This window comes from Strigops habroptila, chromosome 2 (genome assembly GCF_004027225.2).
Source record: "Strigops habroptila isolate Jane chromosome 2, bStrHab1.2.pri, whole genome shotgun sequence".
NCBI lineage: Eukaryota > Metazoa > Chordata > Aves > Psittaciformes > Psittacidae > Strigops > Strigops habroptila.
The window spans coordinates 9,820,508-9,845,927 of record NC_044278.2 but is presented as its reverse complement, the minus strand read 5'-3'; the positions used below and the strand labels follow the sequence as shown (position 1 = coordinate 9,845,927).

At 47.2% G+C, this 25,420-nt stretch overlaps 2 protein-coding genes and 1 non-coding gene across 5 annotated transcripts; 1 reads left to right on the top strand and 2 right to left on the bottom strand.

The window, feature by feature from the left end:
* Positions 1-880: 880 nt before the first annotated feature.
* Positions 881-23,353, bottom strand: NCAPD2 (non-SMC condensin I complex subunit D2). 3 transcript variants are annotated; one of them, XM_030471631.1, is made up of 31 exons: positions 23,141-23,344; positions 22,959-23,034; positions 22,748-22,806; positions 22,127-22,290; positions 21,146-21,285; positions 20,694-20,821; positions 20,486-20,609; positions 20,257-20,404; positions 19,545-19,742; positions 18,895-19,029; positions 18,268-18,352; positions 17,464-17,641; positions 17,076-17,197; positions 16,229-16,438; positions 15,253-15,427; positions 12,542-12,626; positions 12,045-12,178; positions 11,099-11,231; positions 9,486-9,570; positions 9,221-9,382; positions 8,762-8,979; positions 7,489-7,600; positions 7,055-7,178; positions 6,709-6,864; positions 6,316-6,493; positions 5,159-5,253; positions 3,516-3,596; positions 1,793-1,979; positions 1,490-1,616; positions 1,201-1,359; positions 881-1,014 (listed from the first exon to the last, which is right to left on the bottom strand). In XM_030471631.1, the coding sequence occupies exons 1-31, from the start codon at positions 23,274-23,276 to the stop codon at positions 932-934; spliced, it is 4,197 nt and encodes a 1,398-aa protein (XP_030327491.1). In that variant the 5' UTR covers positions 23,277-23,344; the 3' UTR covers positions 881-931. The 3 variants fall into 3 exon arrangements, 2 of the variants coding, with proteins under 2 accessions (XP_030327491.1, XP_030327492.1); XM_030471632.1 differs by having other exon boundaries at positions 884-1,014; positions 17,464-17,638; XR_003989374.1 differs by lacking the exon at positions 5,159-5,253 and having other exon boundaries at positions 23,141-23,353.
* MRPL51 (mitochondrial ribosomal protein L51) lies at positions 20,482-24,275 on the top strand. The gene is made up of 2 exons (XM_030471633.1): positions 20,482-23,840; positions 24,006-24,275. Exons 1-2 carry the CDS (start codon positions 23,585-23,587, stop codon positions 24,200-24,202), a joined length of 453 nt encoding a protein of 150 aa, XP_030327493.1. The 5' UTR covers positions 20,482-23,584; the 3' UTR covers positions 24,203-24,275.
* On the bottom strand, positions 22,365-22,687 carry LOC115601718. The gene has a single exon (XR_003989460.1). It is a non-coding gene; the product is annotated as a small nucleolar RNA U85 (small nucleolar RNA).
* Positions 24,276-25,420: the final 1,145 nt, after the last annotated feature.

Sequence of the window (25,420 nt, the reverse complement as noted above, 5' to 3'; positions counted from 1 at the left end):
TACACCAGAAGGATGGAGTTGGGTGGAGAAGAACCTCATGAAGTTCAACAAAGGCAAGTGCAGGGTCCTCCACCTGTGGGAGTAATAACCCCATGCACGAGTTCAGGTTAGGGTTCACCTGCTGGAAGGCAGCTCTGCAAAGGACCTGGGAGTCCTGGTGGACAAGTTGTCCATGACCCAGCAATGTGCCCTTCTGGCCAAGAAGGGCAATGGTAGCCTGGGCTCATTAGGAAGAGCACGGCCAGCAGGTTGAGTGTGGTAGTCCTCCCCCTCTAATCTGCTCCATTGAGGCCTCATGTGGAGTACTTTGTCCAGTTCCTAGGTCCTCAGTTCAAGAAAGACAAGGAGCTACTGGGGAGGGTCCAGTGGAGGCTACAAGGATGCTCAGGGATCTGCAGCATCTCTCTTATGAGGACGGGCTAAGAGAGCTGGGCCTGTTTAACCTGCAGAAGAGACATCTTATCAATGCATACAAGTATCTCAAGGGCAGGTGTCAAGAGGAGAGGGCCACTCTTTTCTCTAGTGCCCAGCAACAGGCACAAACTGAAACATGGGAAGTTAGTTCTGTCTGAATATGAGGGAAAACTTCCTTACTTTGAGGGCGGCAGAGCACTGGAACAGGCTGCCCAGCACAGCATTCAAAACCCACTCGCATCCGAACCTGTGCAACCTGCTCTAAGTGAACCTGCTTTAGCAGCAGGGTTGGACTAGGCGATCTCCAGAGGTCCTTTCCAACCCCAACCACTCTGTGGTTCTGTGATCTATGTTCATCACTGCCTTTCTTTGGGGAGGTACCAAAAGACAGGACTGGAATTGCGTTAGCCTGGTGTATAACTTCCATTTTGTCCTCATTTAGAGCACTGTCAGACAAGAGAGATGACTACATAAAACAGGGTTTATTTTTAGTCAAAGACAGTGGCAGATGGTTGCCTCAGCGCAGCCGGCGGGCTGAAGATCTGGTGATGGGAGTTGTTTTGGTGGGGGTTTCTTCCTCTCTTAATTCTGCCGATAGCTCTGAAAAGAGTAAAGTGTGTCAATAACCAGCACTCTGCTGCCTTGAGCAGAGAAATCTGCAGGCAACTCAGACAGTGCTCAGAAGCCCTGCACACATTCTGCCCACTACTAAAGGAACACCCCGGGCCAAATCTATAGTCTTTCTCCTTTTTCACCTTCAAAGCATACATGTATACAATGCCTCACCATCCTCAGAGCTGTTCTCCTCATCACTGGAGAAGGTGATAATAGCTTTTTTGGGTAGAGGGTGCTTTTTGGCACGCTGGTGGTTTCGGAGGGTGCGAGGCTGGGGTGTGACAAAATCTTCATCCCTGGTAGCTGTCCTCAGGGGCTGGCGGCGTGAACCTGCCAAGAAAAGAAACAAAACAAGATAGTTTGCAGCCATTCTATCTGTAAAGCTGAGGACGTGTCCCTAGGTGTCCCTGCTGGACTGCAGGATCAGGGGGAAGACTGCAGTCTCACGAAAGGAACATACTTCCTGTTGGCTTCCGCTTGGCCGGCTCTGGCATTGGAGTTGCACTGCCTTTCTGGCACGTCTCTGTGGAATCCAGCCCTCGGTTATGGGCGGCAGACAGCTTCTGCTCCAGCTCTTCAGCTAGAACCTGGTGGAGATGCAACACAGTAGGGGAAGAAAAAATAAGAAGTATTACATCCGTAGCAGAATTGCCATAAAGTTCTTTAACAAATTGTTCGGGGTGAGGAGTAGCCTGCTTAAAATGGAGACCTGCAGGTCTTTCCAATCATTTGCCTGGCCTGGACACTTGGCCCCCATCCTTACTTTAGTCTCAGGTTTGCTGCCTGCTCTGCAGAATCGAGCCAGCACAGTTTGGAAACAACTGTAGACAGCTGGGTCTTGGAGCTTGTCTGCAAAGCAGTCGAAGTTGTCCTGCAGCTTGTGAAGGCCCCGTTCCGAGATGGGAAGCAGAGTAAGGCAATAGGACAGATCCCGATACTGACGCTCAGTTCTGGGAAAGACAAAGATTGCCATGAGCTTTTATGAAAAGGGGTGTGTAAGGATGAGTATATGCTACCTAGAACTACAGCACATGAAGATAAAGCGTTTCCTGCAGGTGCTTCTGCCCTGCAGAACATGAGATTCAGGTTGTTGTGTTACATGTCAGTTACAGCCTGCCATGGCATAGACCACACTGGATTACATCAAAGACACTGACTCAGTGTCTGTCAGAAAAACATGAAGGTTCACTGTTAAAGAACACAGTCACTTGTTTAAAAAGCATCACAAGTTATTGCTGGCTACAAGGAAAAACAACTAAACACAGTGAGGTGAGGATCTTCTTGAAGGGCCTTATTTCAACTGAATAATTTAACTCTCCTGGCTGGTTATATTTGCATGTTTGAGATAGTCTCAAGCAGAAGCTGTACTTGATGTCTTCTCTCTCTCTCTTTCCTGGACAGTTACATGAAGAAAGCAGTATTCATTAAGATAAGGTGAACAAATAACAATGGCTGTATCAAAGGAAGATAATATTCAAATCCCAGCAAAAGCTACTAAAAAGAAAGGGGGGAAAAAAAGGCAAACTAACATCCTTAATGTAACTCTCTGTGATGGAGTGGGAAGAAAAAAAGCTAGGCCAAAGCCCCTGTTATTAATATATATAAAGTGGAGGGGCCAGAAGTCTGTCCTGCATATACTCTCTCAGAATGCACTGTCCAAACACAGGCAGATGCAGAACAAAGCTGCAGCATCCAGGTGTTTCCACATTTAAAGTCTGAATACTACCTGGCATGTTGCTAAGTTTAGAACTCCAGAAATGCTGAGGAGGGTGATGGTGACTGCACAATCTTTTCTGATAAGCTCCTGTTTTAAGCCTGGAGCAAGAGTCTTGCTCTAGCATTACCACTAGCATGCACTAAACTGATCATCTTTGTGGAACAGAAACACAAGGACATTTTAGTAAAGGCTAGACATGGCTTACACACAGATGTTCCTTTACAAATGTGAAGAGCTCACCAGTGTTCCCGAGTGGCAATTTTGGAGAGAGCGGCCACTTTCCACTCCAGCTCCAGAAACAAAAATCCAACTATTTCTGGGGAATATGCAACTCCCTGAAGCAAGTGAGCAGGTCACATGCCCAGGCACTGTGTACAAATGGCCAAGATAAGCAGACACAGCTTAAACCTCAAGGACAAAGCCACAACAATGGAGGAGGAAACCCATCGGAATGGAGGAAGGCAGGGAACACCAAATCCAGTGGAAAGTGAAGATATCACTGAAAGTACATGATAGAGGGACAGATAAATGTCTACTCTATTTCTTCATGGAGTTGGAGGTGGGGGGTGAAGGTGTGTGCACTTTTAGGAGGAACATAGGAAAGAAAAACGGAGGACACACACCTAATCCAGGTTGTGTCAGCATTTGTTACTTTGCCATGTGAAGAATATGGTGGGAACCTGTTAAAACCAGCATATACAAGCTAGTTCCTCCTAACAACTCCTAAGAAGACGACTCGCTGGTCAGAAGAATTAGGATCATGACCCACCTGGCAGTCCGGAATCGCTGACAAAGTTTCTCCACCAAGCTCTCTGTCTGTTTGTCCTTTGTAATATATGAGAAGAGATGTCTGCAAAGGAAAAAAAATGGCCAAGTTGAGAGCACAGAGAGGAACAAATAGCCAAGTTGAGAGCACAGAGAGGAACCCCCATTTCTGCCTACACCATGGGATGCTCACAGCTATCCTATCCAGTGATCAGCTGGGTGGTTCTCCGAAAGAAGACATGAGAGCTTGGCATGCCTCAGACTTGGTTCAGGAGAAGCTATAAGCATATATATATATTTCAAACAGTAACCACAGTCCCTGTTGGGGGACAGCTGCTATGACATAATGTACAATTAAAACTGTGCGTTCATATAATAGCACCTACCTAGGATGAAACTACGAAATCCAGCTAAAGCAAAGACCCTTGTAGGTCTAGAGTGAGAACATCTGTGTGGGGCCTGAGGTAGGAGGGATGTCAAAAGGCTGCAGTGCTGGCTTCTGGTCCACTCCTTCCAGCCAATTTTAAGAGCATGCAATACCTCCAGACCATCTCCTCACTTCACAAGTGTGCTGGCAGACTAACATGAAGGGAGTGGGGTGGCATGCAGTATTGTTTTTCCCCTTCAAAAACATTCTTGTCACTTTTTCATTATTAATTTGCTGAAGGTATGGTGCTGTATTTCAGATCAATGCAAAAGTGAGCATTACTTTGCTCTAAAGTGGGAACAAAGCCTAATAGAACTTAAATGCTAACTTGATCCCATGTTTTCCCACCTGCTCTTGCAGCCATAAACTATTTTCAGTCTCAATTTCAGCCTCACTAACAGACTTTTTCTGTGCTTTTTTCTTGCAATTCCTGCCTGTCCAAGTTTCCATCCCTCTTCTTAAATGCACTGGATTCTCATGGACAGAAGGACTAGTTGAAAAATAACTGGAGATTGTATTGTTGTTCTCTTCAGCAATAGCAATACTTTTGTTTTGTCTAGCACTCCCCTCTGTAATCCACAGGGATTCAGGCAGCTCAGAAAAACCCTCATGTGATTAAGTTTCAGATATGACAGGAAAATTTCTGTCATTTAACACTAAAGATACTCTTTGTGTTGTCTGTGAGCAACCGGTACCCCCAGATTGAAATATTCCAATATGTCTCTATACTACAGAGTAAGGCTTTATTGGGAACCCCCCCAACCAACAAAAGCACCCCCACCATTCTACAAAAACCAACACCAAAACAAACCCCCCAAACCTTTTACTTTAACTACAACTTTGCTAAAATTGCTTACAAAAAGCCAGTACACCCCCAAAATGACAAAGGCAGCAGAGTCTTTAAAATCTGTCCTGTTCTCCTAATGCAATCCATGTTCCTATGCACGAACCCAACTGTTTTTCTTTTCTAGAGGGAAAAATCATTTTGAATGATCTAGTGGAAACTCTCTGTGGAGTTTCCTTACCCCCAACTATGTGGCTTTAGAATCGATTCCTCTCAGCATGACTCCATTTCATACACAGACTGAAAAAGTCAGATCAAGGAGAACAACTGAAAAGGCATACTGTATATGTCACTGTAGTTTCTCTCCCCTGGATCTGTCACCCTCTTTGCACAAACATAGTCCCAGTCAAAAGAGATTGCTTTAGCCCCAGAATACCTCATAATAGTGTGGAAAGATTCCTCCTCTATGCTGCAGTTAGGATCTGAGAGATGACTGATTATGTCTGGAAGCAGGTTATAGATGGCATTACCCTGTGCAGAATACAAGGTTCTACATGATACAGAATTATGAAGGACAGCTAAAGTCAAGCCAAATAAGCTGCCCATTTAAAATTACCTCTTTTCTCCCCACCCCAAATCTACTGTCTGAAAACATCAGCTTTTTGAAACAAGCTGTACACAGCCAGCCAAACCTATCCAGGACTACTTGGCCGAAGTTAAGGGGTGAAAAAACAACCAACCAACAAGATAATAACTGCAACCCTTGGTTTGCAACAGCTCTGCTCTTTGGCAGACCTGGACGCAGTTTCTTCACTTTCCAACCTTGTCGCAACCCAACCAAAAAGCTTCCTGATAAAGGAAACTTACACAGCAGCAGAGCCCAAGGAGCTGCCTTCCATCTTGCCTGGAACAGCCCAATCCAGATTCCCTTTGCCATTGCTTTTACATGGTTTTGCCATATAAATCTGTCATCAAGGCAGGCATAGGAAGGCAGTGCAGTCAGGGGGCCAGCTCTGCTTTTAACACAGCAGGCTAAGACAGTAATGCCCCACTATCATTGCAGCTTCTCAGGCAGTAGATCTCAAACTCTGAGGGGCCCACAGTAGCCTTTGTGTTGAATGAAGAGCATAGAGGGATAACACTGCTACTGTTCTTACCTGCTTGGGCCGTAACTACTTCAATTTAAGTATCTTGATGTCACACAAACACCTTTGAAGGGTTTCAGAGATGGTGCACTGCCTGAGCCATAAGGTCAGGGAACTCTGTTGTAAGGCCTGAACATAAGCTGCAGAAAACTGTTCCCAACCCTGTGCTAGGCATACACAAGAAAGCAAGGGGACAAGACACTGGTTTGGAGCCTGCTTTCCAATGTGAATGGATGAGGTCAAATTCGGCAACATCAGGGTTGAAACAAAACTCATGTTGCCAAGTTTCCTTTCTCTCTCTTCATTCAGGCAACACAGAAGGGCAGACAGACAGCTGCTATCCACCACTAAAACACCCTTCTCCAACACTCAAGTCCTGTGTCATTGGCCCAGCCTCCACCAGCCTTTCCCCACTCTTGTGAAGTAAGGTCCCCGAGCATCCACTTGCCTTGTTGGAGAGTTCACTGAAAAAGTTCTGAGCCACTCTCATGATTGCCTCCTCCGGGTCTATAAGCAGAACTGCCATCTCGCTCACTTGGCCCTTCACCTTTACCATGTCTTTGAGGATGAGGTGAGTCATCACCAGTCCAGCCATCCACCTCACGCTTGGGCAGGGGTCCCGCAACCTGGTGGAAGTGTATAGTTACCACAGAAAGCAGCTGAGTGAGTATCTCAAGTTACTGATACCCACATCAGCCTATTCCACAGCCCACATCTGCTGCGTGCCTTTCTTGCCACCTTCAAGTTTGGTTTCCTGGGTCATTCTCACCTTCTGGAGGCCCAGTGTTACCCTTCCCCAGAGCTCTCATGTGTTCTCTCCCAGCAATGAATCCAGCATTACCTGGCATAGAGATGCGATGTCCAAGGCTCCACCAGATTGGGGAAACGGATGGCCAGATCTCCTGCTGCAATAAGGAGGTTGGATCTCACAGCAGGCAGACTGGACTTCTCCATCATAGTGAACAGCAGGCGCAAGTGGGAATCACAGAACTCGGAGCTGATGAGATAGGGTAAAGAAAAGAAGGCATAGGTAAGCAAAATCCCATCTCTCAGACAGCAGACACACAGAAAAAATAATATCTATGGATGCTCTTTTTGTTTGTTCTTTCCACAGGAAAGGAGTTGTAATGTTTGTGCTTTAGTACTAGGAAGGTTGGGAAGAGAACACCAGCAGGACTGGGCACTACCTGATCATGCAGACTTTGCCAAGAGTTAGGGCTGCAGCAGCCGAGAGCCCCGCATCACTGTAGAGCCCAGGGTTGTTGCAGATCTTGAGCAACAGTGGCACAAAGGCAGAGAACAGATGCTTCCCTGGAGTGGGGATAAAGACAGCAAGTATGAGAGCACTGTTTGTGCGTCCCTCTTTAAGAAAAATTACTCCATTTATCCCACAACTCCTGCAAACTATAGAAACTGATTGACTCACTTTCATCATTGAAAAACCACCTCCAGAAAGGCAGAGCAAAGAAACAGACAGCCTACATAGAAACTGACACCAGACAAAAAAATGAGTGTTTCCTTCTGACAGAAACAGCCTTCCTCGTTCTGGACCTGTTGCCCACTGTACCTATTCTTTCACAGGCAGGCAGAGCCGGTGCTCCTCGGTGGCAGCCACACTTACCATCTAGAAGCTCTGTCTCACAAATACTGCGGATGAGCTCGGCCTCGGTGTCATCAGCTGTGGCTCCCACGAGGCCCAACTCCTCGTCCATAGTGGTCTCATTTCCTGTGCTCTGTGCAGAAAGGAAGACTGTAAAATAAATGGCAGGCAAAAATAACCCCTTCCTTCACAAAGAGGTGCATGCCTGTTACCAGCAGCATGGCTAGAGCTGAGAACACCAGACTGATGGAGGTTTATAACCCACTTTACCCAGAGAACTGAATGAAGCTAATGAAGAGTAGTCCAGGATCTGCCAGTCCACATGCCACAGAACACCAATGAAAAGAAAGCCTAAGCTACTGCAGCTACATAGCAGAGACAGACATAGGACACACCTGGCATCCATGCCCAAGCCTGGCACAACTTAAGTAACATGCAAATCCTAAAAGCAAGAAGTTCAAAGTGGCTTTTGAATTGCTGGTCTTGTGAGCAAGATTATAGGAAATCTTATAGCAAGGCAAAAGCAACATAAGGGAAGAAGAGAGACATAGACACTGCATGGGGAACAAGTCTGCATCCAATTGCTGCTTCTTGGAAAAATCTCATAGTAACCTCATTCTGTGTGGGAAATGGTAGTGACACTGATCAGCAGCGTGGATGATGAAGGGAACAAATTTCTCTGGACATAATGGTACAGGCGTCTAGAGCCTGGGTACCTAGAGACACACGTTTTTCTCTATTCTTACCCAGGAAAGTCAGCCTCACTACACACTGGAAAACATTCTGACATAGAAATACCATTTGGTTAGGTCTATCATACAGATCCCATTAAGAAAGCTACTATTAAGCTTCCATCATCACCACTCGAGAGAGGATAGGACCCTCAAGCCGTACGGACCAAGGCTGCAGAAGCCCTTTTCCAGAACTCCGAGCACAAATGGGTGTTTCTCACCACTAGCAGCAATTGCAAAAGACTGCGCTGGTAAGAAAGGAGGTGATAAATGGAAGGATGTTTGTCTGAAGCAGGAAGATAAGCACGGCCAAAACATCACCCTGCATTCCCTCCCCTCTGCCTCTTCAAAACCCAAGGCCAGTGTAAAAGCTTTACTGAGCAGGGTCATTCCAGGACCTCAGCTCTCCCTGTCAATCCTGACAAACACATCCATTTCCCAAAGCACACATTACCCTGGGTCTCATGCATCCTCAGGAGTGCATTCTCCACAAGTTTGCTGTAGCAGTAGCTGGGACACCAGAAGAGCTGCCCGTAAGAAAAAAAAAACCCTTCAGTTCTCACCTGGGATCTCTGCTTCTTTGTGCTGCTGTCAGAATGTTTCTTGGTCTTCTCCTCCTCTCTGAGCATACGGCGTCTGCGTAGCTCTGCACTCACTGACACTTCCAAATATGCTACCTGCTGCAACGCCACCTGCCCCACAAGGGACACCAGGTGCATCAGCAGGAACGTGGGGAGACTGCTAGCACCATCAGAGACTCTGCTGGGAGAATCTCCCTCATCTAGAGGAGGAAACTACAGTTCAGTGCTGACCTAGACCTCCTCCCCCATCAGTTACTGCCAAGTCCCACTGTATAACCCATGTCCATGCATCACAGACTCCTTCACAGCACTCACATCCTTCCACACCAACACCTCTACCAGCCCCTCAGCTCTGTTCTCCTCCTGCAGTTACTGTAGGCCACCCAATCACAGCACTAGAAACCATTGCTACAGATTTCCTTCATCAGCTTTTCTCCTCACCAGCTTTCTGCCCATCATCCTCCTTCAGCTTCTCCAGAGCTTGCTGACTGCACACCTGCAGGATGTGAGCACATATCTCCTCTGCCCCTTCTGCTAGCTGGTAGATGAGTGTTACTGCTGCCTCCATGAAGGGGATCCAGTGGCAACTTGGCTGGGCAAAGCCTGATGAGAAGAGAGAGCAACGTAACACACATATCAGCAACAACACAGGCTGTCTCACAGCCCAACTTCATCTCCTCCAATCCTATTGCTGACTTCAGCTCACCTTTACTCACAGTCTCACTCAGGCAGCCAAAGAGCATGTGGTCCTGTGGCAGTCGAAAAGGTGCACTGTTCTTCCCCAGTGCTTGCTGCAGAGAGAACAGATGAGTTACTCTTTCCACCTAAGAGATCCCCCATGCCCTTCCCCGTACTTAATTTTACTGTGTGCGCAATGCTAATCAAACCCATGCTAGGCCCATGGCAGGGACATCCAGTACTGCTCTGCAGCTAAATACACAGCAGGAACATCATTGTCCCTTTGAAGGCATGGTGGCAGCACTGCCTGGATTTAAAGCTTACCCAAGTGATGATCCCAGGCTAACTCACACAGATCCACTATTTTAACTTCAATCAAAGTAACTCTTTTGAAATCTCAGAATTACTCTTTTAAGATCTGACATTATTTACTCATTCTCCACAATGAATGAAGAGGGAAAGCTTTAGAGCATCTTCAGGGTTATCGGCAGTAAGGCAACTAAATGTCCTCGACTAGGGGTACTCCAGAACCATGAGGTTTTGTTTAAAAGCAAAATATCACCAACAGAAATTACAGAGGATAGTGTGAGGTGGACTTAATACCACTTCATACTTAGGCTGTTGCATATACTCGGTACCAGTCCCTCTATGTTTTAAGTTGGAAATAAGATAACCCAGAGAAATACTTAACCAAGTATGACAATGCCCAACATATCACAGCACATCTGTGTCTGCCTGATCAAGATATACTTTACCAAAACAAAGGATTTACTTGAGGATTTACAAGCTTTCAGTAGCTGGAAACTGAATTTCTCAATTCACTACAGTCCTACTTTCTGTACTGAATTTCTGGTTGGGGGAGAGTTACCACAGTCATTCAAGTATCTACAGTTCAGTCCCTTCTCACATACAAACTTAACTGCAAGTTAAGTCAACCTAAAATTGAATTACAACTGTCTCCAGAACACTTAAGAATGTTGTGGTACATTCTTTAAGGTCTTGAAGTACTGTCCCCAGTGGAAGGGGCAAACACAGAACGATGGTGCTGTGTGAAGGAGGGCTGGTTTTATGCTGAAATTCCTAAACCAAAATGCCCTAAATGCTTGAGTCAAAACCCGAAGAATTTCCCCCACCAAGTACATTAAAATAAAAATATAAATTGTTCCCCAGACAAAGAAGTCATTGACCATCATGTTGCAAGTACAACATGGGCAGGTTTGAGAACCTTCCATGTTTTATATTCAGCTGTACAGCTGACAACTCCCAAATATGAATTAATATGGAGGGCAAAAGAATCACACCACCAGAATACATCACTAGAGGAAAGGGCTTCATGGTTGAGAAAACACAAATCAGTTTAGAACTGGGAGTCTGAGAAAGAGAAATGAAAACAGATTTTCTTGCACACTGAACTCTTTGCTAATCGAATTCAACCTGTTACCTAATGGAAGTTCTTTTGTTAGATGTTCACTGATGTGTGCTAAGCTTTCCAGGTGCTGCTGGATGGTCCGAACCTACTTAATTTCAAAATCAGTAAAAATGTAATCGCTTCTCTCCCTTCTCAATACAAACCATTTCCTCCCCCTTCTTTGTTTCTGGATAACTCGATTTCTGGACAACCTCAAGAACTAAGAGTCTTACCTTAGGGTTCCTGGCAAGTTTGGAGATGGCATTGCATACTTCTTGAGCCAGGCGACAGTCTTCACATAACTTCTCAGACAACCCTACTGTCACCAAGACATCCAGGTTGCTACCTATGATCTCTGGCTTCCCTCTATGGAATGGAAGGGAGGGGGGTATTACTCAAATTGCTGCTGAAAGTTTACAGAACTATAGATAACCAGGAGAAATACTACTTGTGTCTTGCAGTGATTTGAGGGGAAAAAAAATCCATCCAATGACTCAAGATATAGCTATAGGAGCAGCAAGCAATGTTCCACAGGAGCCAATATAATCCACACTCCACTAAGAGATGAAATTCTCCAAAGTGAATAACACTGGGCACACTCTCCCTTTGTAAAGGAAGAAGAATCTTGACTCTTTTCTTAGCAGAAAGGAGTAAAATTTAAAAGGGTAAGACAAAGAAAAATGTTGCAAAATAGAAGAGAGTCCAACAGCTCAGCACTGGTGACACGTGCCACGTCCTTCCCTAATGTGGGAAACAAAACACCATCACACAAAACCCCACTCCCTGCCCCCAAATGGCTACTGGGCTGGGAAACTGGGGTAATTAAAACCTTACAGTGCAATTACACTCTTTTTGCTCCAGAAAGGGGGGCAGGTATCTCTGTGTGGGAGCTTCTCACTGTTCTTATCCATAACACTGCAAAGCTGTGACACAGTAAGCACTGAGAAAGGACGGACATTCAGAACACAATGGAAGTAACGTTGTTATGCTCAGAGACTGTGCTGGTGGGACCCAGCGCCACTAGGGTTACTTCCAGGCTTCATTACCCCATGATGTGCTTACTGCTTTTGAAGCTGCAGAACAAAAAAGTCAGCTGATGCAGCACCCACAGTTCTTCAGTAAAAATCGACTCCCTTTATAACCTCCCACTGTCATGATCAGATGGGTCCCTGGACTCACCGTGCCATCATCCCCAGCAGCATCACAGCAGCACGTCGTTCCAGTGAGGAGCACTGAGATTTTTCTGTGAACTGCTCCCAAAGCAGCTGGATCACAGCAGGCTTGATTTCATCTTTCTGCACAAACTCCGAGATCTGCAAGAGACATTTTAGACTGGAGATTAGGAACAATTCCTTCCCCAAAAGGATGATCAGGCATTCGAACAGGCTGCCCAGGGCAGTGGTGGAATCACCATCCCTGGAAGTGTTCAAAAACTGTGTAGATGAGGCCCTTTGTGACATGGGTTAGTGGTGGCCTTGGCAGCGCTGGGGAACGGTTGGACTTGATGGTCTTAAAGGTCTTTTCCAACCAAGTTGATTCTATGCAATATAACAAGTAGAGAGAGGCAAAGGAGAATGGACTTCAAGCCAACAGAGACATTAACTGCAGTGACTACCATTTTAATAAACATCTAAGATCACAAATACAACAAAAACCCAGGCAAGATAAGCACTCACTATTTCTTCTAAGCACTGTATTGTTCCTAGCGATGCATCCACCATGATGAGTGAGAGAGAATGCACCAAGCGCTGGGCCCTGGCCCTTTGAAAGGGGAGAAAGAAAATACAACTATTAAAAAATACATATTAAAAAGAAAAAGCAGCTGTCACAATTACTTTCCTATTCATAGAGCTAACAAAATCTATTAGATCACAGAGCTGATCCCTGGGGACAGGAAAACTTCCCGCTCCACAAGCTGGAGATCTTCAAGTCTCCAGGCTCAAGTGTCAATAAGCAAGACACAGGCTCAAAAGTCTACTGTCTTGTGCACTTCTGCTCCTTTCAGTGCTCAAAAATCCAACAAGAGGCACTCACCAGCCACTTGCCAGTTTGCTCTCAACCACATGGCTCGATGTCCAGTTGGAAACCTGTAACGAGTGGTGTCCCTCAGGGATCGGTGTTGGGACCGGTCCTGTTCAACATCTTTGTCGGTGACATGGACAGTGGGATTGAGTGCGCCCTCAGCAAGTTTGCTGACGACACCAAGCTGTGTGGTTCGGTTGATACGCTGGAGGGAAGGGATGCCATCCAGAGGGACCTTGACACGCTTGTGAGGTGGGCCGATGCCAACCTTATGAAGTTTAACCAAGGCAAGTGCAAGGTCCTACACCTGGGTCGGGGCAACCCCAGGCACTGCTACAGGCTGGGCAGAGAAGAGATTCAGAGCAGCCCTGCAGAAAAGGACTTGGGGGTGTTGGTTGACGAGAAGCTTAACATGAGCCGGCAGTGTGCGCTTGCAGCCCAGAAAGCCAACCGTATCCTGGGCTGCATCAAAAGAAGCGTGGCCAGCAGGTCGAAGGAGGTGATCCTGCCCCTCTACTCTGCTCTTGTGAGACCTCACTTGGAGTACTGCGTACAGTTCTGGTGTCCTCAACATAAAAAGGACATGGAGCTGTTGGAGCGAGTCCAGAGGAGGGCCACGAGGATGATAAGAGGGCTGGAGCACCTCCCATATGAAGACAGGCTGAGAAAGTTGGGGCTGTTCAGCCTGGAGAAGAGAAGGCTGCGTGGTGACCTCATAGCAGCCTTCCAGTATCTGAAGGGGGTCTACAAGGATGCTGGGGAGGGACTCTTCCTTAGGGACTGTAGTGGTAGGACAAGGGGTAATGGGTTCAAACTTAAACAGAGGAAGTTTAGATTAGATATAAGGAAGAAGTTCTTTACAGTGAGGGTGGTGAAGCACTGGAATGGGTTGCCCAGGGAGGTTGTGGATGCTCCATCCCTGGCGGTGTTCAAGGCCAGGTTGGACAGAGCCTTGAGCCACATGGTTTAGGGCAAGGTGTCCCTGCCCATGGCAGGGGGTTGGAACTAGATGATCTTAAGGTCCTTTCCAACCCTTACGATTCTATGATTCTATGATTCTAAGTCAAAAGTACTGTTCCCTAGAGCACAAGAAACTGAAAGTCTGTCTATGAACAAATAAGGCCAGAGCTCAAACTTGCAATACTATCTCAGGCATCTCCAGGCAATACTATCAAGAAGAAATAAGAAGTAGTAGGTGCTTTTTATCACCCTGATGGTACAAATGAAGGTGAAGTATGGTGCATCTCACCATGGATCAGACTTATTGTAGAGCATGAGTATCCAACAGGATTATACATGTGGGCAAATGCTAAGAAAAAAAGAGCAAGTGAGAAGAGGAGACACGGTTCCTGTCTAGTGTGGAAGAAGCAAGCATGCAAGTGGTACCCAGCTCCCACTCCTAAATCCTCAATAAGGATCAGCAACAAAGACCCCATTAACATCCTCTCATCTACCATGCATAGAGACTTGTCACAAACAGATTTAAGATTGGTCCGAATGAATTATAAATAGACATGTGTGAAAGCACCCAAACAATAACAACTAACCTTGTACAACGTGAGGGATAAAGAAACAGCATATACTGAAAAACCAAGGACACGACTGACAGTAAACACTGAGGAATGTGTTGTATAGATCAGAAGCAGAATGCCTACACTCAAAGGCCACAGCATGCATGACTTGTCAGCAAAAAGCCAGCCCTGGTAACAGAAAAATACCTCCAACTTCAGTCCACATTGTATAACACTCATTATCCCAAAGGATGAGTGACTACAGCCATTAGAAACCCAAAATCGGAGAGTTTTAGGCAACAACTTTGCCCACAGAAGCATGTAAGACTTAGACATGGGATGATTCCATAACCAACAACCAAATAATCAACCATAATCAACCCAAAAGGGTTGAAAGAGCTGTCAAAAAAAATCAGTTTATTGTTGCCAATCAGGAAGCCTGCTGACCAGATGAACATTTATAATTGGCACCCTTTTATTACCTGTCACATAGAGACCCTACCCAGATAATTTGGGCACATGTATCTTGGTGCAGTGCTTTGGATAAGAGTGGCATTTATATGAATGTTAACTGAGAGTGCCTGATAACAGTTTAATTTAAAATAATTCTCCATTTTCCTTTCATAATGCCTCACATGGAGTTTTGCTGCATGAATTTCCTACACACAAACACTGCGACAAACCAAGAGCAGAAGCTCAGCAGGTCCCCAGGGAAGACTGGGATACTCAGATATCTAACCTCACATTTCAGCTCAGATTGAAGCGGGGCAAATTGGATTTCTTTTCCTGTCCATTCCCAACAGCTCCCCAGTAGAAATGGGGGGAGGAATACTTGCGCTTATGAAGAGCCATACCTCTCCGAATCCCCGCTGGGGCTCAGGTAGAGCCGCCTGTAGGCGTTCAGCACAGCCTCCTTAATGCCAGGCTCTTTTGACCATATGAGGGGGAGCATCCTGCGGACTCCAGTCAGTGCCTCAGGCACACCAAACTGCGAGACTGTCACAAAGAACTCAATGGCTTCCTGCACCACTGCAGAGAGAAGAAGAGTTGCATTAGTGCAGTTCTTTCCTAATCCCCATTAGAGAGACCATTAAAACATACTCATAGGCATACTGCTCTCACAGCAAGCCCTACAAACATCCAAGATCACTGCTACTGCCTGCTGAAGTCAGAAAGAGATCACTAGCATAAAAACATAGATTTCCTAGAGGAAATGGGCATAGGTTAACAGCTAAATCTAATGCAATACATTTAGGGGAAGAGCACAGAGACCATATTTAAAGTTCTACTCATCAACCACCTTCAACTATAGCACTAAAAAGGAGCAGGCCATAGAACCTGTTGATCAGGATCACTTTTAGCTACAGAATAAATTGTAAGGAAAGGTGAAGTGGATGAGACAAGCTCTCAGCTCCCCTCTTGTGGCCAGCATAACATCTGAAGCTGCATCAGGGCACTGAGCAGATAACAGAACCCAGCTTCACTGGGCATGCTTACTTTGGGAGAACCTTGGCTGAGACGAAGCTTCCATAAATTAAGTAATTTTGGTCACCTGGCTTTCAAAAACATTTTTAACCTTGATATTTAAAAAAATGGATTCCTAAAAAGCCTGTTCATGCCCTAACACAACCCTTTCATGACAGCCATTTACACAGTGCTTGCTTTTCCAATATCCTGGAAGTGCCTGGGACATCTGCCCCATAAAAAGTAGTTCCTCCAACCTTTTCCCCTTCCCCTGGAGCTGCACTACTCCCGTATCAACTCTTCAGCAAGGGGAGAGATCTGGAAATGCTGAACAGGGGAAAGGAGCCACATGATTATTTCACACACCTGAGACACAGTTTGCATACATCAACTTGCTGATCAGGCTCAGGGCTTCTGTGATTTTCACTGAGAAGTTGTAAGCATCTTGCAGGTATTGCACCAACATCTCCTGTTTGACCAGCTCTGTTTGAGGCTGCTCTTGTGGTACAGCTTCTTCATTCTCAAGACTACTGTTGCCATGTGGAGGATCCTCACTGTTCTTGCCTGGGCACGAACCTGCACAGCATAAACACTTGTTTTGTGAGCAGTACTGAAGGTACAACAGAAACAGACATGGTTCAGGGCATTTTAACCCTTCTCTTTCCACTCCATAATGACACCTTCCAAGAGCCTGGAGACAAAAATCCAAATTCTGCCCTCAGACTTGGCTACAAAGACAAAATCTCAGCATACTGTAGAGCAAGATCCAGTACTACAATGTGATGCACCACAGAAATGCCAACTTAATACACAGGTGGAGACAGGAATGGTCCAGTTGGGGTAAACACCATTAAAATGCTGAAGGGGTTACTGTGAATTTGACAGCTCCCCAAACGCCTTAAAAGGGAATCAGGGCAGAGTAGGGGGAAGGCAAACACTAGTACTCCCTAGCATCAGAAATGCACTTCTGCTGGGAGCATGGGACTGCTCAGACCAGAAATCAAGCAACAGGACTAATGTGATCAAGCGAAAATGCCAGGCCACTAGATGAGAAAATGATCCAGAGATGGTGCAGCTTTACCTTCAGCTGTCAAGTACACAAAGACTAAGCCCCACAAGTCAGAAGGAGCGACAGGGCATTGCAGAGGGTTTTAGTCTAGCTCTGGCATCAGCTTGGCCTTAGGGAAGAGACATAGCCTTGTGAAGCAGCTACCTGTGTAAAGTCTCTTCAGAACACCCAGGATTGTTGCATCCTCATTTTCCTCCATAAGGCTGCTGAAGGGCTCCTTCCCCTGGAAGCGACACAGGGCCTTCTGTGTAAGGCGGGCTGCGCTCCTGGACAATGACATTGCCCAAGAGAAGAACATCAGCAACCCGTCAGGGCACAACACAAGGGAAACCATCCAACTTTCCCTGAACACCTGGGAAAGCAGCTCCTGCCCACATCTTGTGCTGGGAGCCCATGTCAATGTCTTCCTACAGAGTAATGTTACTGGAAATTATCCCTCTACCCTGGAACTCAAACCCCTTCTTGAACAGAGAACAAGAAACCAACACATCCCTTGGGATAAACACTCTCTCAAACTACAGAGCCTTCTTACTTGTAATTCAGCTTCCTCAGCAGCCCAGTGATTTGCTCCAATGTACTCTCCACTGTTTCCTCAACTTCCAGCACCTCCTCTTCCCCTTCTTGCAGTGGTTGAAAGAGCTGTTGTATGGCAGCCCCAACTTCTGGCAGCATCGCTTCCCACTCTTCCTCTGGGGTGATCACTGGACCTACTGAAAAAACCAAACCACAAACAAAAACCAACAGAGGGAATGAAGAACACATAGACCTAAATGATACCCTAAATGGGGAGAGAAACTAATCTGGAACTTAGGAATTCTGCTTCATTTTCCTCCCCCAGCAGGCACTATTCCCATTGCTGATCCCATCCACACTGCATTAAGAATAGACAAGAAAAAAAAGAAAAAAGAAACCACTAAGGGTAAAAAAAACCTGACAGGTGAGAGAGAACCATCATCTTATATTGTTTGTAGGCAGCATCAGGTTCAAGGCTAATCAAGTTTAAATTACTATCTGACCAAAATTATGGCTCAAGCAGCCCCTGAATGGTTGAAAATGGAAACCTGGGAGGGTGTTTGTAGGTAAATTCAGTTCTTACCCCGAAAATAGGATATTTAGCTAAACAGACTGTTGATCTAGATATGGATATTGATATTGTTGTTTTATAACACTACAGTATGAAAACCTGTTTTGAGTTCAATTCCAGTTACGTGGCCTCACCGTTTCACACCAGTAAGATCTGAGACAGAAGCCACCACAACCCGGGAGAAAATTTAAGATGAGGAAAAGTAAACCCTGGTATGCCCTGGGAAGGAGGAAGACGAAGAAGGGGAATTACCTGCTACGGATCTGCTACGATCCCTCATTTCTTGCAGCTTCTGCACTTCTTTCTTCAGTGGCTCACTCAAGTCTGTACAGCTTAGCTGAAGATGCCAGAACGAGAAGAAATACATTACTTATCCTCCTTTTTCTGAAAGGCTAGAACTCTCCTTTCTCTTCCACTTCCACTCCCCACTTTAAGTTGTCAATCCCTTCAGATAACCCCATTTTTGGAAACTGGAATAGTAGACTCTGGCCATCATCCTAGAGAATGGGAATGGCTGTAAATTGCCAGTCCGAGGCTCAAAAGCCCAGGAGAAAGTACAGCTATAAACACACAGCTGCAGCTGGGTTCTAATTTGATCCTAAGGAAAGAAACCCCACAGTGGATTTAAATCAAACTGCTGCAGGCTTTTCCACAAACATATCCTTCCTGACCTTCAGCATACCTACCAATTACACCAAGTGAGAACAGAGCCAGAGAAAGCAAGATCTGAACCTGGGAGAACCAGAAAGCTCCCACTTGCAGACTCAAAGGCTACATTGTCCCTCTCAAAAGAAAGGCTGCTACCCCAGCTATAGCACACTGCAGATATTCAGCCTGCACACAGACATCTAGTCTATCCATCAAACTAGTCAGAATTACCTTGCAGGAGAAGGGATTGTTGGACAAAAAAGCAATCAGGAGCTGGATTGCATTTTTAACTACTACCACAGCTTTGTCTTTAAGACGCCCAACAGCCAGCGATGCCACAGACTGAAACTGAGTCAGAGGCAGGGCCTAATACAAAATGAGAGCAGAGACAAAGTTATTAAGAAGGCTGATAGACTCAGAAAAAGTTATTTTACTGCAAACATATTAATGTACTAAAAGGCACAGACTATAGATTTATATAGGAAAGTCTAGGTCTGATGGGATCTCTGAATATCTTCTGGTCCAACCTCTGTTGAAAGCAAGGACTTAGATTAAGTTATCTGTTGAGTCTTAGTCTACCTAGCAAGGGTGATGTTTTCCCATAACTATGTCCAAAACCAGCTTGCATACTGTGCTCGTCCTTCTAGTCTGTCCCAGTAATGAAGAGCAGCATTTAATTTGCGTTCCCCAGTTCCCCCACCCCTAGGATCTGTGGTCTCTTGAGAACAATGAACCATAGACACCTCACTACACAGGGACAGTACCTTTCTCTGTTCAACTCCAGTCTCTGTAAACAAAGAGCAGGGTGACAGAAATTCCTTAGAAAACACAGCAGGGGAAGGGATGACTAAAGCAACACCATTTCCCTAGCACAGACTTACCTTGCACTGAACGATTCGAGTGAAGAGCTGCAGCACGCGACTGCGGACGAAGCCATTGATATCACAGACGTGGGCCTGCAGCATGGTCAGGAACTGGTCCCGAGTACCACGGGCAGCTTCCTCCAGCTGGTCGCCATTCAGCACCTGCACCAGCACTTCTGCCATAGCCGTCAGAATGGCATTTCGCATCATGTAACTCTGCAAAAAGGAGAGCTCTTGAACTAGGAACAGACAAAAATACATGACTTGATATGCCAAGGGGAAGTATGGCCCAGAATTTAGCCCTTCTAGGGCCCAGTCCCCAGCCTTAAGTGAATTTCTCCATTATGGATTTTGTATTAACCTTCGGTGAACATGACTGCCCGCAAGACAGAGTAATCCAACCCTGCTGTCCAGCTAGGTCCACAGAAGCCAAGAACTGAGAAACACTTACTGGCTTTTAAGAACAAATTAAGAAAAAGTAACTCAATGACAAACTCATTAAGTACTGAAAAACGAGAGCAGCTGGGATCTCGGACAGTAAGCAGTCTCCTGTTCCCTGATATGTGAGTGATAACCAGACAGAAGATGTCATGGTTTCTGTTTCCTTTGCATCTTTTAGGTAAGGGCATGCTTTGGCTATTTGATCTCCGTGAAAGAAGTTCTGTTTTCAGACAGAAAAACTGGATTGCAACACCTCCACCACTTGACTTCTCTGGAAGTGGGAACGTACCTCCCCATCCAAGTGTCGCAGGAGAACACTCATGTTTGATAGCACCAGAGCTGGAATCTGTTCGGCCAGTTCAGTTATAAAGACAGCATAACCCTTGATCGCAGAAGCATCATGAGCCAGATCCTGAGGACATTTCTGTCCCACTTCCCTGCAAAGAAAGATGAAATAAGGAACAGGGTGCCTCGAGTTGCTAGGGATAGAAGGACAAGCCTTGGGGTATTTTTCTCACCTTAGCAATTCACCCACCAGGCTTTTCAGACCATACTCTTTAACCCAGAGGCTGACTGCCTGTGCAAACACCGGGGCTACATGCTCAAAGTGCTGCAGCATCTGTGTGATCTTCAGAGTGGCATCTTTTGCATGTGAGAAAGAAGAAATAGGTCAGGGAAAGCAAGTGGGAACGTCTTCAGGAAGAAGGCAGAAGAGCAGGAACTCACTGAACATGTGATCATAGTGAACCAGAGCTGCAGCAAGCAGATGTATCACAGCCTCCCGTGTGGCCCGGTACTTCTGAAGACCGATACCTGGATTCTCCAGGATATGGTAGGAACTTCCTGTCATTAAGCTAAAGTCACAGAAGAGAGACAGCAAAACTCACAATCACAACTTGCACCAACATCATTCTAGCACAGTGCATTTCTCTCAAACCAGATATTTTCCAGTATCCTTAAAAAACTGAGGAATAACATCTAAATTTGAGAGGCCTACATGAGGAAAGGGAGTGGTTCCTAAACACATTGCTTTTGCCTCAAGACAGTTTCCTCAGTTTCCCAGCAACCTGCACCCTGCAGAGGGTTGTAATACCACCTCAGTGGCAGATTTAACATTTGACTCCCCCTTCCAGAAAACCAGTCACTCATCCCACCTCTACATCCATTCCGTCCCATACCTGACAAATTCTTCTTCCACCACCGAACCGCCCCAAAGCTGACGGAGATCCAGCTGCAGCAGCTGCGTGAGCAGCCGTAAGAGCGGCTCCCTCTCCTCTTCCCATAGGGATCCAGAGCTCTTGGTACGGTTCTTCTTGTTCTAGAAAGATTACACAATGCAATACATCAGCAGCTTGACAACAGAAAAACCACCATCACCACCCTGCTTCCTCCAAAAAGAAAATTACTTATATGCTACAGCATTAAGAGATGTACAGTGAGATGCATGAGAAGAGGTAGAAGAATCAAATGACCATTTTCACCACAGAAAGGAAGTCTTGAGAAAATACTGGCACACTAAGTACCAGCCAGACACTGAAAAGTGAAACAGAGAGGCCTGGGCATCTGAGTCCCTGCTCGTGTTCAAACATATTATACATACTGTCCCTTTAGCTGTTTTCCATCTACAGTTTCACAGAAACACCAGTACTCCACATTGTTACCACAAAAGTCAGTCTGAGAAACTCTCTAAGACTCGATGTGGAGTTTTAGAAAGCAGCACTCTTTATTGCAGAGAGGGGGTCTCTGGTGGTCACTGATAGTCTTCCTCGCTGCGTTCACTGATTGACCTCAGTGCTTGCGCATGCCCACAAGGTCCTAGTGCTCAGTTAGTGATATGTCTTTGCTTTTGTTCTGTTCCAGTCTCTGTAATCTTGAAGGCTAATACATCCTTGGTCTTATTTACTGCCTCCTTAGTTATCAGACTTTGATGTTCCTTCCCCTGTCAGCCGGACATTCCTTACTCCCTCTGTGTCAGCAAGTTAGAACAGTTTGCTGTATTTTACTATGTTAGTTTAACGTCATACACATTATTGTTAGTTTAAACCTATAATTTAAGCCTACAGCATCATGCTCTGATATAACATCGGATAGATACTGAAGAGTTCAGCAAGCTTACATGTTTCCTACTGTTATGACCTTATTTTCCCCCCAGGCCCCACCTCCAACAAACCACTCTTGCAGGTTTCCATTTCAAAGGCGTCCATCAGGCCAGTCAGCAAGTAGCAGTTCATCTTGAGAGCATTGAGGTGAGCAGTGCGGTCTGCATGGCTCAGCCCAGAATCACCCAAGATGGCAGGAAGTTCATTGGAATGATGGGATACCACTGAAGAAAAGCAGAAAATCATGAGCACTCCTTGCCAGGCCCGTCAGTCATTCTTGCTTCCGGAGACTTAGAGCAGTCATCAGATTACCAAAGATGTGTGCTCACATCTTACCAGCTGTAATGTGGGCTGCCCCCTACAACCCAAACCGTGGATTCACTGGCCTATCCTATCCCCACAGCCCCTTACCAGCTCATGGGAACACTCACTCAGAGCTGATGCATCCCAAAGATGTATTTTCCAGGGATGCAGAGAAGGGGAATTTTTGTCGGCCTGCCCTTACAGCAAACATGCACAGCTCAGCATTGTCCACCAAGATTACAGGCCCGTATTACTGGAATGGGCTGAGGGTGCAACCCAGCTGGTCAAGTCACATTAGCCTTTATATCATCACTGAGCTGCCAAAGGAGAGCAACCTCCCCATTACTCCTACATCAGCTAGAAACAGCGGACACCCACCGTGCATCATCAGCTCCAGGGCATCCTCCTTGACAGCAGTCCCCACAGCTCGGAAATGGCTACAGAGCAAGCACAGTGCATGAGTGCAGCGACTAAACAGCACCAGGGAGAGGCGAGACGAGAGCTCCCAGGCGGACCGGCCTCCACACAACCCTCCTTTACCCGCTCCCCTCCCGCTGCCCCGGTTCTGCACTCGCCGCTTTGTACTCACTGCAGCAAGCTGTAGAGGGGGTCGAAGTGCTGCAGCACTGCCAGCGCGCCCCGCGCCCGGAAGGCCGTCCGGAAGGCTGCGGGGAAACACGAGAGGGGCGGCGGGGAGACGGTGCAGTCACGGCCCCGAACCGGGCTAGGCCAGTAAAGGAGGAACGGAGCTTAGGGGCGGGGGCCGCATACCTGTAAGGGCGGGCGGCAGGTCGCGGACGGGCAGCACCTCCTGCACGGCGTACCGCCCAGAGCTGCCCTCCCGCAGCAGGTCGGCAGGAGCGAGGGGCAGGTGGAACTCCGGGACCTCCACCATGGCCCCCAGCATGGCATCGCCCCGCGGACCGAGACCGAGACCGAGACCGAGACCGAGACCGAGACCGAGACCGAGACCGAGACCGAGACCGCCTGCCCGGGCAGGCCACGGCGCTCCGAACACCGCGCGCGGGCCGCGCTCGCCTGGCCCCGCCTCCTTCCTCAGCCTATCAGCGCTCAGCACAGACAGCGCCTCACCCAATCAGCGGCTCCCCCGCCCTCTTCGGCCGTTAGCGCGGCGTCAACCCTTGTCCTTCCGCCTCCCGACGGCCGCAGCGGCCGGAAGGATGCGGCGGGGCGGAGCGGCCCCGGGTCACCGCAATGGCGGCGCTGGTGCGGGCGGCCGGGCGAGCCCTGCTGGGCCGGGCCGCGCCCCTGCTCCGCGCCGAGCGGAGCATTAGCGGCGGCGGGGCGCTGTGCGGGCCGGTGCGGCCCGGCCTCCCCGTGCCGCTGTCCTCGCCGCTGGCAGGGCTCACCCGGCCCATCCGCATCAGGGAGCCCCCGAAGCGCAAGCAGGTGGATCGGTGGACGGAAAAACGGGCTTTGTTCGGCGTCTACGACAACGTGGGGATCCTGGGTAAGACACCCCGCCTTGCGCTGTGGCCTGAGGGGAGGGAGGATGGACCCACCCGCGGGCGAACGGCTCTTCCAGCCCCGAGGGTTGGAGCCAGCTGTCCTTGGAGCAGCCTCCTCCAGGGCCCGGCTTCATCCTCTCTGCTCTGCTCTTCCCTTCCGTTCTCAGGTGGCTTCCAGCTCCACCCGAAGAAACTCATCGTGGGGCCCACGTGGCTGCGAGGCTGGCGGGGGAATGAGCTGCAGAGGTGCATTCGTAAGAAGAAGATGGTGGGAAATCGGATGTTTCTGGAGGACTATCACAATCTCACCAAGAGGATCCGGTACTTGTACAAACGTTTCAATCGCACTGGGAAGCACCGTTAGGAGAGACTGTGGGTTTGGTACCTGGAGCATGGTTTTGTGCCGTCGTGGTCGGAATAAAGCCAGCTTTCACACAGTTGGGTTCCCAGTGGGTACGTTCTGCAACCTTTGCTGTGCATTTCTGGCCTGGTCCCAAGGTCCTGCTTCTCGTCCTCTAGTTTTTGGCCATGCTTCTCGCGTGCTTTCAGTCTCCAAGCCTCAGGTTCTGATGTCAATTTCAGTATGCTCCAGCTTAGATCTTCGTCATAACTAAATTTTCAAGTCAATGGTAAGAGTGCCTGCCAACATGTCTTTCTGTTTGTCCCTTCGCTCTCCGTTTATATGTGATAAAGTGTGAATGATCCAAATATTAGTTAAAATGCATCAAAACCTGTCTTAAGAACAGGTTTGTCTCTCACACTGGTGATGACTTAACCCCACACTAATGATGCTTACTGACCAAGTGGCCTTTTGTTTATAATCTAGTTAGGATTTGCAAAAGAAATTCAGGCACTTAACTGTTTTTAAGAACTCAAGCTTCTAGTTTTCCATAACTGTTATTGGTTCCCTTAGAAGAGAAGTTACGGTGAGTCAAAGCTGGCATCCTGCTAGTCCAGCATCACAAAGACTGTTACATGCTTCAGAAACATCTGAACGATGAGCGGGTGTTTGCCTCTCTTCTCCATTAGTTGTTAATTTGGCTGCTAGATAATTAGGGAGTGTACCTGCTGATGTGATGCATCTTGCTATTGAGCGACGCTACTCTGTCTTCCAAAGCACTTGGTTGGAAGAGGCAGGGAATGAAAAGAACTTTCTTTAGGTCTTGAGCCTTAGGAAGGTTGTAGCCAAAGTCTCCGTTGAAGCAACTGAAGTCCATGTTCTCAGGAGCAGGGTGGCAGACCTGTGGATTCAGGAAACGTGCGTGTGTCCAAGCGGAGACCGAGTGAGCACCTGCGGGTTATCACATACACAAACCTTGGGTGTACCAAATCTTTGGCTGAAAGTATGTCAGGAACTGGAAAAGTGTCTGAGAAAGGTACCTGGTATCCTTTGTCACCTCTTGGTCCCTAAGCACCAACTTGGCAAGGGCTCTGTGGGCCAGTAGATCCACAAGCTCCATCTTGTTATTAGCAATGGTTATTGGAACCGTTCTCAGACTGCGGCAGGAAGGTCGCCAAGCTACAGAAGCTTCTTCCATGACTTGTCCCTTGGCAGCTTGTCTGAAGGCACAGCTTAAAAACC